Source organism: Argopecten irradians, chromosome 14 (assembly GCF_041381155.1).
Source record: "Argopecten irradians isolate NY chromosome 14, Ai_NY, whole genome shotgun sequence".
NCBI classification, from domain to species: Eukaryota; Metazoa; Mollusca; class Bivalvia; order Pectinida; family Pectinidae; genus Argopecten; species Argopecten irradians.
The window spans coordinates 35,869,234-35,883,039 of NC_091147.1; the positions used below are offsets into that span (position 1 = coordinate 35,869,234).

Consider the following 13,806-nt stretch of genomic DNA (forward strand, 5'->3'; position numbering starts at 1 on the left):
TACATGTATTTTAATATTGCTTTCATATTATTATTCACATATCAAAAAAGGATATTGTTGTGTTTTCCATATTATTATTAATAAAATGTTTTTGTTGAAAGTGGGCGATTTATTTTCCTCTCGTTTTTTGACATGTCACACAGTAAGAGTAATAAAAGGATAATTAAAGTACCAAATGATACCTTATAAGGTTTGTGCGGTACTTCACTTCTATTCGTGATGGAATGACGCTGAAAGATGATATCCCGCTCTAACGTCATTTCAGCAGGAAGATTACATAGATACACGTTACATCGCCACTCGAGATACCAGTACCGTACAAACGTTAGAAACGAAATACCAAATGTCCATGGTTGACGTACAAATTTGAGGCTATATGATGTTCACGTAAGTACAATAAGTATAATACATGCATGTGTGTTAACACGCCAATAATCAAGTGAATCTCTCCACGTGCTATCACATTGCCAAGTATATATTAATCAATGATTTACTATGAACGTGGGGATTCAACGCATAGGTCTTTTTAATATTGTGTATATATCAAAACTATTTTGAAATAACTAGAATCACGAAAATAACTACAGTGCGGAATGTTTACACACCGCCAAATAAACACTCGCGAATATAAGCACCTTTCCGAAGTGCTTAAGATATTTTGTTGTATCACAAAATAAGTATGATAACCAGTGATTTCGCCCGTATAATATTTTTACCTATGTCACGAGTGTAATATGATCAGAAGCGATTTTCATTGGCTGGAAATCAGTTGTGACATCATGACAAAATGGCGGCGTTCACTGAATTTTCATAATGCATTTTGACATGATATTCTTTGAAGTTGTTTTAGTAATGTGATAAAAAATATCTTAAATTTGTGTTCATTTCATATGAGAGTTTATGAAACTCGTCTCGAAGTTTTATTTTTTCTCGCCAAGACTCGCAAAATTAAAAAAAAATCGTTTCTTAAAATATCATTGAGATGAACACTAATTAAGACCCTATATGTGTATGGTAGTGTAAATGTTGGCTTACTAATCAACGCAATAAATCTTCTTGTCACTTAGATCATTACGTTCAACACAACGAAAGACTTAAATCACGATTATTTTATTCAAACCCAAAAGGTGAAAAATTGAAAACATGAACACTTTAAAACAATTACTGTTCAACAACAATTAACGAGATTTCAGTTGCAATGCCGTACAATTGCTTCCATTTTTCATTTATACCATTTCAAATGCTTCAAATAACGTGTTCGTCGTAATTAGCGCCCCACCCCCTATAAGTGTCCATCCCCTTTTCTGGGTTGAGAGTTGAAGTTGTATAAAAGCTCCCATCACATGGATTTAACAATGTTTTACACCATGTGATGCCTGTAAAATCAGCATTGTAACTCGTATTACATGAACTTGTGAATTTTTTACATGTGAATCACAACATAATGTATACCAATACACATGTTAACTGTAACAGATTTGTGTATCCCAAGTGCCCTGGGCGCTAATTGCAGCGAATACGGTATTAGTTTATATGTATCTATATACACACATATTATAACAAAACCCACGAGAGCAACCTTCTTATTATTTTTGTTCATATGGTCAAGCGTATGTTTTACATTTTTTTTTACATTTTCGTTTAAATAAGAAAAAAAGAAAGAATATCTTGATATGCACTACTGTATTACTAACCATAACTATACAATTATCACCAAAATAAAATGTATAAAACGAATACAATGTAAAATAAAATGTATGTACATTGAAACAACATTAGATAACAACTATTACATAAAAATAAAAATGAATTGTACTGAATACCATTTTTTTCGCGAATTTCACAAAAAAAATCTCCTTGAAAACTTTATTCCAAAACTAACATGGAAGGTAATTCTATAAAATGATTTTATACGGAAATCGCGAAATTTAGTAGCCGCGAAATACATGTAAAACTGGCTTACAGAATAAAAAATCTAACCAAGGAGAAATAGTCTAAGAACAGATACTAACCCTGTATTAATGCAAATCATATACTGTATAACATGAAATATTAGTAAGCACATTATTTCGTGGTTTGGAGACTTCAAATCATTTCATGGGTAGAAATATTTGAGTTTATTAGCTAACAGAATAATAATAATACAATTTATGTCAAATAGGATTCTATTTTTTTTCTTCTTCATTTTCGTGATTTCATAGCGATCATAAAAACAAAGAAAATTTCACGTAATACATTTACATTGAAAGTGTTAATCCTTAAAGCGTCTGAGAGAAAAGTGACTACCTATCAACTCAAACAGGTTAAAATAAAAAATTCTAAATCATATTATCGATTAAAATATATTTATGCACAGAGCCTAGCATATGTTTGAATATCAAACATTAAGAAAATAATTGATATTAAAGCAAAGATTAGGTGTATCTGACTTCGAAATATGTTTTCCGCATCTCAAAAAAAAATCAAGGCGTGTTTTTTAAACAAATTATTGAGCATGATTATTGCTTAAATGTGACCTAAATAATATGATTTTAGCACGCCATCTGAACGTCATTATGACATTCATCTGTGTTTAGCTAAGTCAAAATCCCTTTTCACAATGTAATTTTAGAGTATACGCTTTTACCATATATGATATTTGAAATTTTTAAGTTTCTCATTGATCTTTAAAGTAAAAAATATGAAATTAATCAATTGTATCCTGACAAAAGTCTATTACACTCTCAACCCATATTGAGCAAAATACTGATTGTGCATATCAAATTAAAGTAAAACGGACCATTTCTTTTATTTATATGTGATGAACAAATCTGTTCAAACAAGAAATATGGACATATGAATATACGTGGTAGTCAAATATTCTGTAGGTTGTGTCACATTACTGAGCATTCATCAATCACACATTGTTAACAGCAATTTATGTATTTTTTAATTACTCACATATCAAAGGTCTATATCTAATGAAAAGACATATTAAATGGAATGTTATGATATGATATGGATGCCGATATTTTAATGCTGTTTGTCTATATTACAGATTGCAATAGTAAATATACAAAATACATCTCATACATTTAAACTGACGATAATATCAATAGCTCTCTAACAACTTTTGCTTCTTGATTTTCCTATACTAATCTAATGTAACTAAATTGTAAAGTATAATATATAACTAAAATATAGTTTTGAAAAATCATCATAAAACTGAATAAATTTTGGCGCACATATTATAAAATATTTTTTGGTCCACAAATATATCAGGTACTGCATTACATGTTGACTAGATATTACATTAAGTTGATTTTTACTGGTTTCTGAAAAACCTGTATTATTTCAACATTATCTAGATATGTTGATTTCAAATTGTGAAAACTTCTAAGTAAATTATTTTTTATCAATTTGAGATGTAATAATACAAACATGTATGAACAATGACCAATATATTTAACAAAATTAGAAACAAAAGTCAATTATTAATAAGATACTCAGTTCAAAGTTTTGAGTTTTGAGCTGGATTTTTCTATGATGATTGAATTGAATTCATTATAAAAAATTGTAAGATATTCTAGATATCATTCAAAACATAATAAACTAATATCCCGCTGCACAAATTTAGCAATAACTCCATTAATAGAAGACATTTTATAACCCTATATAGTTTAATCAACTCCTCTTTATGTCAGGGTTCTGTGAACCAAATTTTATCAAAATTTGTCCGTTAGTTTAGGAGGAGTTCGTTGAACAAAGTTGTGTCTATAGACAGACAGACAGACAGACGGACAGACAGACAGATGGACAATCCGATTCCAGTATACCCCTTCACTACATTCCGAGGGATATGAAAAGTAAAAACTTAAAATTTTTCTTTGGACATAATAAATATATAATGCTGACATAAAAAGCATATTTGCTAACAATATAATACAATTAGTTGTCTTTGCACCAATAATAAAAAAGTCCATTACATTATACGATAACAATTACTTACAACAAGTTGCATGGTTAGTTAATAATACATTGATACCAAAACTGACCACTGTAAATGTAAGTATTTAAGCGATATTCTAATTTTACTGCAGTTTGTTCAAGAAAAGGATGCACTTATTTGATGTTCTGTATATCGTGTATATAGCCATGATGATGATAGTGCAAATTCTATATTGAACTGAACTGTTCAATTTCGCTTTTTGCTAAAATGTGATTTTGCTGAAATAAAATATGATCTTGCCAATATCAGATATGATTTTGCCGAAATAAGTACATTTACATCATTTAAATAAAGTGTAATACATTATATATATATATCTATACATTAATACGAAATTTACTCAATGTAATGCTTTGTGAAAAATAATGCTTTGTGAACCCATGAATAGATTGTGACAAAAATATGATATGCATCATTCGTAAAAACAGAAAATATATAGCTAAACGCATAATTCAGCCATCTTATAGCTTCTGTCTTAAGTTTAATAATGTTTGACAGAATTATGAATCATATCTGTATTGCTTGGAAGATTATGGACAAATTCTTCCTCGATACTCTAGGGGTTCCGATCACTTATAATCTCTAAACCGCTGGACTATCTCATAGTAAAACTGGAGGTTGCTCAGATGAAAAAATCTGAACCAATCACAGGTCAGCAAATATTTCTTTTAATAACTATAGAGAGAGCTACGCCCAACTTCAAAGCCACACAGTCAAGTCAGTGTACTGTTATACGGCTCTTTTGATGTTCATCAAAGGAATAAATTACCTATTCTGTTGCCTCAAGTTTTACTATGAGATAGTCCAGGGGTGTATAGATCGTAACCCCTGGATTTTTTTAGGATGGGACAAATTATAACATATTAGACATGAGAATTCCCAGAAATAAATTTAACGTAAAACACAACATAACTGGGGAGTATATCTAGGAAACACAGGAGTAAATTACAGTATATCATTTAGGATAAATGGTTCTTTGTGATAGGAGAATAATTGGCATGGCATAAATAACTGTGCCACAAAGCGCGAAATTACAAAACAAATAAATTTTAAATGTAAAATGAGTACTGTACAAACTTTATGTACATAATAATGAATACCATTTATCACATAGTCTGCCAGATTTTTTTTTCGCCTGTGTAATATTTTTGCATGTGTCACTAGTGTTCAATGTTACCTAGATTACTTTTCATTGGCTGGAAATTCATTGTGACGTAATGATGTTATGCTAGTAAACAATGAAGTTACGTTATGATTTGACGACATTGGGAAAAAATGGCGGCCTCTGCTGGATTTTTTAAATACATTTTGACGTTGAGATTATTCACAATATAGGTTGTTCCAGTTATGTGATAAAAAAGGTATCATGTTCATATCATCATTTTTTATGAATCTCCTCTAGAAGTTTCAGTTTTTCCTGGCTAATTTCATGGCTCAGAAAAATAAAAACTTCATAAGACTTTTTTTCATAAAATCTCATATGAAATGAACACTTATTTACGATTTTTACATGTAATGAAACAAAATATTTTCATGTTTTTCATTTTCAAAATTTAACTAAAATATTAATTCCAACTTTTGACATATCATCAGAAAACAAAATTTGACAAACAGGAAAGCTTTTCTGAATAACAAACAAGTTAATACCGTAAATGTGGAAAGGCCCACTACCTTTCTGAAATGGCTTTTAATTTTTAAAATGGCAATGTTAAATTTTGAACAGTCGCAAAAATTACTATCTTACCGTTAATACTACATTTATCATCACCCTCTGAACAATTTAATTACCTTTCCTTCCGTCGTCCTAATTACCGCGCGTCAGTTGACTATCACTGCGCCAGACGGCAAACAGCGAAATGAATCTTCACAGTTTAAATAGATTATATGGAGTGAATCTGGCGTTTGTTTGGTATTGTAACCTCATCTTATATTTATATGTAGAATCATGAATTTGAGATCAAAGGAAGCAAATTGTATGAGAAAGACCCTGAGGAAAACATCAAATGTAAGTTCAAAACATAATTGAAGCGAAACTAATGATATCAAGATAAAATCAATGAAGCAAAAATATTAGACTAAAGACATAAAGTTAAAGAGGAAAAATCAGGTATAAGTAAAATGTAAAATAGATCTACAATGAGTATTTAGCGTTGAGCTAATGTACATTATGCATAATTAAAGTATTAAAGTGTTTAGTGTTTGATCCAAGGTATATTATGCTTTATTGTGATACATGACATTTTTTGTTTCATTTCATTTGTGTTTTTCCATTGTATTGTATATAGATTGTTATCATTTGCATGTGATGTATATTTTAATGATATATATGGGGCCATATGGAAGATTAGCTCCATGCTAAATATGCCACCCTCAATAAATAAAGAATTATTATTATTATGACATAAAGTTATAAGTATGTAAAACTCCCTGTACTGTGAAACCTGCTTAATTAATCACCTCTGTATACAGACCAGTATACAGACCACCTGCTCTCTAAGACCATCTCTTTAGATTCCCAAAATGGTCAGTTTCAGCGCAGTTCGATCGATTGTTAAGCTCTACACAATTACTGATGATGATGGAAGTACAATAAAACTTTGCTATAATGAATTCCATGGAACCAAGAGGAAGATTTCGTTATAACAAAAATTTGCTATAGAGTTTGTGAAACTATAAGTTAGTTAAAGTCACATAAAGAAACAAGGCTACAACCAGCACTTTCACATCAAAATTATGGAAAAGTGTGATATAGAGCAAATATTTACTAGAAGGTAAAATCGTTATATGTTTCTCAAAGAAGTATAAATAGAGATCAGCCAAAACTGGGGAAACCCTAGTTTTGATTGATCTTTATTTATACTTCTTTGAGAAACAATTTTGAATTTACTTCGCAATTATCAGAAATTTTATGAAAGTTTTACTGTAATGTAAACACACCAGTTAATTAAGGAAGACAAAATGATTGAATAATTATTAATTTATTTCTTGATTGGAATACTACATAGTTCTTCTTGTGAATGAAAAATTTCTCGTATTACACTGATGTTCATATTGTAAAGAATATTTAAGAAAAAAGATAAATGAAATATGAAAAATTGAAAATATGTAAAATTCTATATTCATATGCGTCCAAACAAAATTGAAAACAATAGGAATGTTTAAAGATACAAAAATTGTAATAATGGAATGAAAATTATAAACATATTTGTATTTATGACCTATTTGTTCATTTCATCATAACATTTTACATGATTGTGGAAAAAAAGATGAGAACATTTTTATAAACAAGAAACACCTATAAACAAATAAATGTCCCTGCCCTCATATATAATCTGAATGGGACACAACAGGGGAGGGGCATCAAAAAATAACATGAAATATTTCATCATACCATGCACAATACATAACAACAAAACATGATAATTTGAAGAAATATTGTACCTGGTAAGTAAAGGGCTAGCTGCAATATTGAAGCTCAAAAGACTTTTTGAGAGAAAATGGTGTCGTCTTTAGAGCTACAATTGGTGCCTATTACTGCTAATGGAGCAAAGTAATCATTATTACAACCATTGTAAAACGTTTGTTTGCATTTTTATTGTACATGTTTGATATCGCTTACCTACTAGGCAATAAAACTGAACCACATAAAATATCAAATTCTCATCGAGGCATTATATTTTTACATAATACATATGAAGGTCTTTCTGAAGCGAATTTATACGGCAATCCACAAATTGTGAATTTGACGTCTTGTGAGCGGTACGGTAAATATTAAGAAAAGTAGTTATGTTTGTTTTGGACAAAAATAATATGTAAATGCATGTATACGCATAAAATAATTGGAAACCTACAAAAAAGTATAGAAAACTATGCCCGAGTGATTTTCGGAGGCAGTGCTCCACTACGACACATAGGGACCAATTCGTACCCGGCCGAAAGGTATAGTAGGTCGGAAAGTATAATCGTTCTAGTAAATGGCCAGATATGGATCTATTGAGCTCAGACTAGCATTATTTTAAGGTCAAAGTTCAAAATGTAGGTCACAGTGACCTACTTTTGGTACATTAAGATAGTACTGATCAAGCAACCTTTTATGTAGGTCAAAGGTCAAAATGTATATCACATGATATATTGATAGCTTACCAAGCTTAAGTATGGTAACAAGTGTAATCGACTGACAAGCAGGTGTCAGTCTCGTGTTTTGTTCGTATTTGAGGTTTTAAAACAGAATATAAGTTTGGAATGTATATCAAATGGTTAAGTATATATTAAGTTTGGTATCAGAATCACACATGGTAAAAGATATCACTTATATGGTAAAGATTGAATGAAACATCAAATAAAAATTAAATCATCATACATTTGTCAATTCATCAATAATAGGAATTAAAAAAAATACTTGAAAAAAATTACTTGATTACTAATCAATGAAAGAAAAATAGAGGCACTTTTTGTGTTTTTATCCTTACATAAATTTTCATGTTTCATTATTTGAACAAAGAAACTACAGTAAAACAATTATATCAATAATAACATAACATTATGTGAATTTAGACAATGACTTTTATATTTGTGAAGGAAAGGAAGTTTTTTTTTGATAGTTGTGATCAAGTGTTGATTTGATCTGAAATAATAGCAAAATCAGAATAATTGATTTACGGAAATCTCCATCACGAACAACTTTTTGTATTTTACTCTAAACAGTATTAATAATAACTATCATTTAAACTGTAATTATGTTAATTAAGTACAGTAACATTAATTAAGACAGTAGGTACAATAATTTAGATTGTATTTACTTTAATTGAGTATTCTGTATTTGCATATTATAGAGTTATCTGCCCTTGCAGGTAGGTATTTATTGTGACGTCGTGTGTTTGCGAGCGCAATGTCATACTTTTAGGGGAAAACTATGTAGATTGCACTCACAAAATAATGACGTCATAATGGATACATTCCCGTAAGGGAGTTATTTGATTGTGACGTTGTGTGTTTGCGAGCGCAATGTCATACTTTTAGGGGAAAACTATGTAGATTGCACTCACAAAATAATGACGTCATAATGGATACATTCCCGTAAGGGAGTTATTTGATTGTGACGTCGTGTGTTTGCGAGCGCAATGTCATACTTTTAGGGGAAAACTATGTAGATTGCACTCACAAAATAATGACGTCATAATGGATACATTCCCGTAAGGGAGTTATTTGATTGTGACGTCGTGTGTTTGCGAGCGCAATGTCATACTTTTAGGGGAAAACTATGTAGATTGCACTCACAAAATAATGACGTCATAATGGATACATTCCCGTAAGGGAGTTATTTGATTGTGACATCGTGTGTTTGCGAGCGCAATGTCATACTTTTAGGGGAAAACTATGTAGATTGCACTCACAAAATAATGACGTCATAATGGATACATTCCCGTAAGGGAGTTATTTGATTGTGACGTCGTGTGTTTGCGAGCGCAATGTCATACTTTTAGGGGAAAACTATGTAGATTTCACACACAAAATAATGACGTCATAATGGATACATTCCCGTAAGGGAGTTATTTGATTGTGACGTCGTGTGTTTGCGAGCGCAATGTCATACTTTTAGGGGAAAACTATGTAGATTTCACACACAAAATAATGACGTCATAATGGATACATTCCCGTAAGGGAGTTAACACTGTAACATGTAAAGATGGAATAGTTACATTAATTAAGACTGTAATTACATTAATTAAGTATAGTTACATTAATTAAGACTGTAATTACATTAATTAAGTATAGTTACATTAATTAAGACTGTAATTACATTAATTAAGTATAGTTACATTAATTTAGACTGTAATTACATTAATTAAGTACAGTTACATTAATTAAGACTGTAATTACATTAATTAAGTATAGTTACATTAATGAGTTTGTTTGAGTTTTACGGCCCATCGATAACTGAGGTCATTTAGGGCCAAACTACAAGTCAGGCATTAATATCACGACACATTAATTAAGATTGTTATTACATTAATTAAGATTGTTATTACATTAATTAAGATTGTTATTACAATAATTAAGACTGTTATTACATTAATTAAGACTGTTATTACATTAATTAAGATTGTGATTACATTAATTAAGATTGTTATTACATTAATTAAGACTGCAGTTACAACAATTAAGTGTATATTTAATAAATGACTATAGCTACATAGCTAAAGCAAGAAAGTAATTTACGGACGGACGTGGCCAATGTTTCATATCCCAGATGTACCGACAAATGTTTCCAAGGAAGAACCAATCACATCGACAGTTATGGTAGTAGAACTGGAGTGGAACACGAGCCCGGAGATTGGATTCCTTAGAGTACATGATGTACAGCACCTGCTGGTCAGTGCTCATCAGTTTTTGTGCTATCAGGCTCTCGACAGCGTATTTATAGTCAGCTATGAAAGTCAAAAGGTAGTCTGGTTGACCCAGAAACATTCCACCGGCGATCCACACCATATTGTTCTCTATAATCTGTTTTGCAGACATACCATCATAAAATTTACTGATTTGCATAAAGGCAATATGGTCTTTCTTGAAATCTGGCGGTGTTTCTAACGTAAAGAACTTGGTTTCTGTATAACGGAAATATCCAACATCGATCCATGCTAAATGCTTAGTGTTGAACCATTTCTTATTTATAACCATCTCTAGAGCTTCATATTTCACATGCATTGCACATGGATACCGTTCATTCACTGTATTAGGATGGTATCTGGGATAACCCGGTTGTGAATATATCTGCTTTATCTGGGGGGCTAGCTTAAATGCCCATAGTTCATCTTGTTCCATTCTAACAATACGCGTCATATCACTTGGAAAGTGTTTCCTGTTGTGATAAAATAATTCCTCAATATCAGAAGAATCTGTAAAGAGTATAACGGAGTTGTTGAATTTTGAATAAGCAGTCATCCAATTTACGTAGGTGTGCTTTCCGAAAGTTTTAAACTTTCCTTTTTGAAATGACCCGAGATCAAAATAGGCAGTGACAAAGGTGATACCATCTTTAAGGCTCTTCATCTTGCTGACATTTCCGTAAGGGACTGGAGTAGGGGGAGTGAATATCTGCAAAATATTAAAAAAAAAACTGGTTTTTTTTTTGTGGAGGAAAGCCTGATTACCTGAAGACAGAGGTCCAAGAGGCCTTTAAAAGGGTCACCTAACTGCTGATACAGAAAGAGCATTGCAAAGTTAGTTCAAATCTGTAAAAAGTATTTACGAATTAGAATAAACTTTAAAGCTGAACCTTCGTATTTGAATTTTTATTTTTTGTTTTTTTATTTTGATAGTTAGTGTATTATGTTACCAAACCTTAAAATTCCAATTTGCTTTGCCAACGTTAAACAACACAAGAATTCCACGGAAGTGGATGTGTCGCCTGCACAACATCACAAAAAATAGTTATTTCCAGTTGAAAATATTGTTTATAATTAGGTGAAGTATTCAAGTCCCGTAACTTAGGTGAAGTATTCATGGATTTTGAGAAGTAATGAACCCATCTAAGATCTCCTTTATATAAAGCAATATACCAAATTTGGTTCAAATCGGACAATAAATACTAAAGTTGTCAAGCAGAAGCCATGTTCCGACGATTTTAAAGTCCTGTAACTATTGCAAATGTCGAAGGATTTTGACCAGTATATAAAGTTACTTACCAAATTTGGTTTTAAATGGACAATAAATACTAAAGTTGTCAAGTGGAAACCATAGATTTATCTGTTTTGACAATCTTAAAGCCCTGTAACTCTTGCAAATATTGACGGATTTTAACCATTATTGAACTCATCTGAGATCTCATAGATATAAAACATTTTATAAAATTTAGTTGAAATAGGACGATAAATATTTAAGTTATCGAGTGGAAACCTTGGATTTATCTGTTTTGACAATTTTAAAGTCCCTTAACTCTGGCAAATATTGACAGATTTTGAACATTATCGAACTCATCCAAGAACTTAAAAAGCTATATACCAAATGTGGTTGAAATCGGACAATTAATACTTAAGTTATCGCACGGAAACCACTTCCCGGACACAGCCGAAGCCGACGCCGACATAGTGATACCTAAGTGCCGCCCTTGCGTTGCAGGCGACACAAAAACCAAACTAGAAGTCAGTCAGTGTCAGTGATGTTATAAATTTCACTTTTTAATCTATGAAGATTATTTGATTCCTTCAAACCTGTGAATTCAGAAGAAGATTTTTGAAATTTTAGCTATTTTGACCTATTTTGGCCCTGCCACTCTGGTCCCTGGGGGTCAGCCAGGACCAATATGAATATGATGTTTCCCAGGCTAATAATTCCAACCCAGTTTGACTCATTTCCTATGAAAACAAAGCAAATAATGTTCATAAATTTGTTTTTCCCATATAAACTATAGTAAATTTGACCCCCTCCCCAGGGGAAAATCTGAGATCCCAGGGCCGTGAAATTCACAATTTTTGTAAAGGGCCTTAAGACCTTCCAACCTATGAAGAGTATCTGGTTCCATCAAATCTGTGAATTCAGAAGAAGATTTTTTGAAGTTTTAGCCTATTTGACTCCTTTAGGCCCCACCCCTAAGGCACCTGGGGGTTGGCTAGGACCAATATGGATATGATGATAAAATTCTATCTCTGGCTAAAAATGCTAACCCAGTTTGACTAATTTCCTATGAAAAATAAGCAAATAACGTTCATAAATGTGTTTTTCCTATATAACCTATAGTGAACTTGACCCCCTCCCAAGGGGGAAACATGAGACCCCAGGGTCATATAATTCACAATTTTTGTAAAGGACCTTAAGACCTTTCTATCCATGAAGAGTATTTGATTCTACCACATCTGCGAGTGGAGAAGAAGATTTTTGAAATTTTAGTCAATTTTACACCTTTTGGCCCCTCCCACAGTCCCCTGGGGGGTGGGGGTCATATAATTCACAATTTTGATTGGCCTTATGCCTTATAAGGTTTGTGCAAAATTTCACTGAAATTGCTTCAGCGGTTTTTGAGAAGAAGTCGAAAATGTAAATTGTTTACGAACACACGACGGACGACGATGGACAAAAGGTGATTAGAATAGGTTAGGACTTCGTCTCAGGTGACCTAAAAAAAAACTGAAAACAGAGCATGCATTTTAACAACATTCTTGTTATGTGATATAATATAGAAATGTTAAAATATTAAAAAACAAGAGGCCCAGAGGGCCTGTATCGCTCACCTGGTTTGTAATGTCAAGTCATGTTCTGAATACAGGTTCATTGTATTTACCTCTTATTTCCCTATCGGGCCCCGCCCTTCCAGCCACCGGGGGGTCAGAGCCAAAATTTATACAAATTCTGTTCCCCTTTCCCAAAGGATATTTGTGGCCAAATTTGGTTACAATCAATGCAGAACTCTAGGACAAGTAGCGATTTATAGGATTTACCTCCATTTCCCCTATTGGGCCCCGCCGCCACTCCTGCCCCTGAGGGGTCAGAGCCGAAATAAGGATGTTTGTGGCCAAATTTGGATACAATCCATGCAGAACTCTACGACATTAGTAGCGATTTATAGGATTTACCTATAATTCCCCTATTGGACTCCGCCCCTCCTGCCTTGGGGGGTCAGAGCCAAAATTAATACAAGTTCTTTTCCCCTTCCCCCAAGGATGTGTGTGGCCAAATTTGGTTACAATCCATGCAGAACTCTACGACAAGTAGTGATTTATAGGATTTACCTCTATTTCCCCTATTGGGCCCCGCCCCTCCTGCCCCCGGGGGGTCAGAGCCAAAATTTATACAAGTTCTGTTCCTCTTCCCCCAAGGATGTT

At 32.3% G+C, this 13,806-nt stretch overlaps 1 protein-coding gene across 2 annotated transcripts in view; it reads right to left on the reverse strand.

Moving 5' to 3' along the window:
* Positions 1–1,094: 1,094 nt before the first annotated feature.
* Positions 1,095–13,806, reverse strand: part of LOC138308352 (uncharacterized) — a 31,335-nt gene continuing 18,623 nt past the window's right edge. For both annotated transcript variants that reach the window (XM_069249345.1, XM_069249344.1), the window contains exon 4: positions 1,095–11,083. In XM_069249345.1, coding sequence (XP_069105446.1) covers positions 10,178–11,083 — 906 coding nt within the window. In that variant the 3' untranslated portion in view covers positions 1,095–10,177. The remainder of the gene's footprint in view (positions 11,084–13,806) is intronic.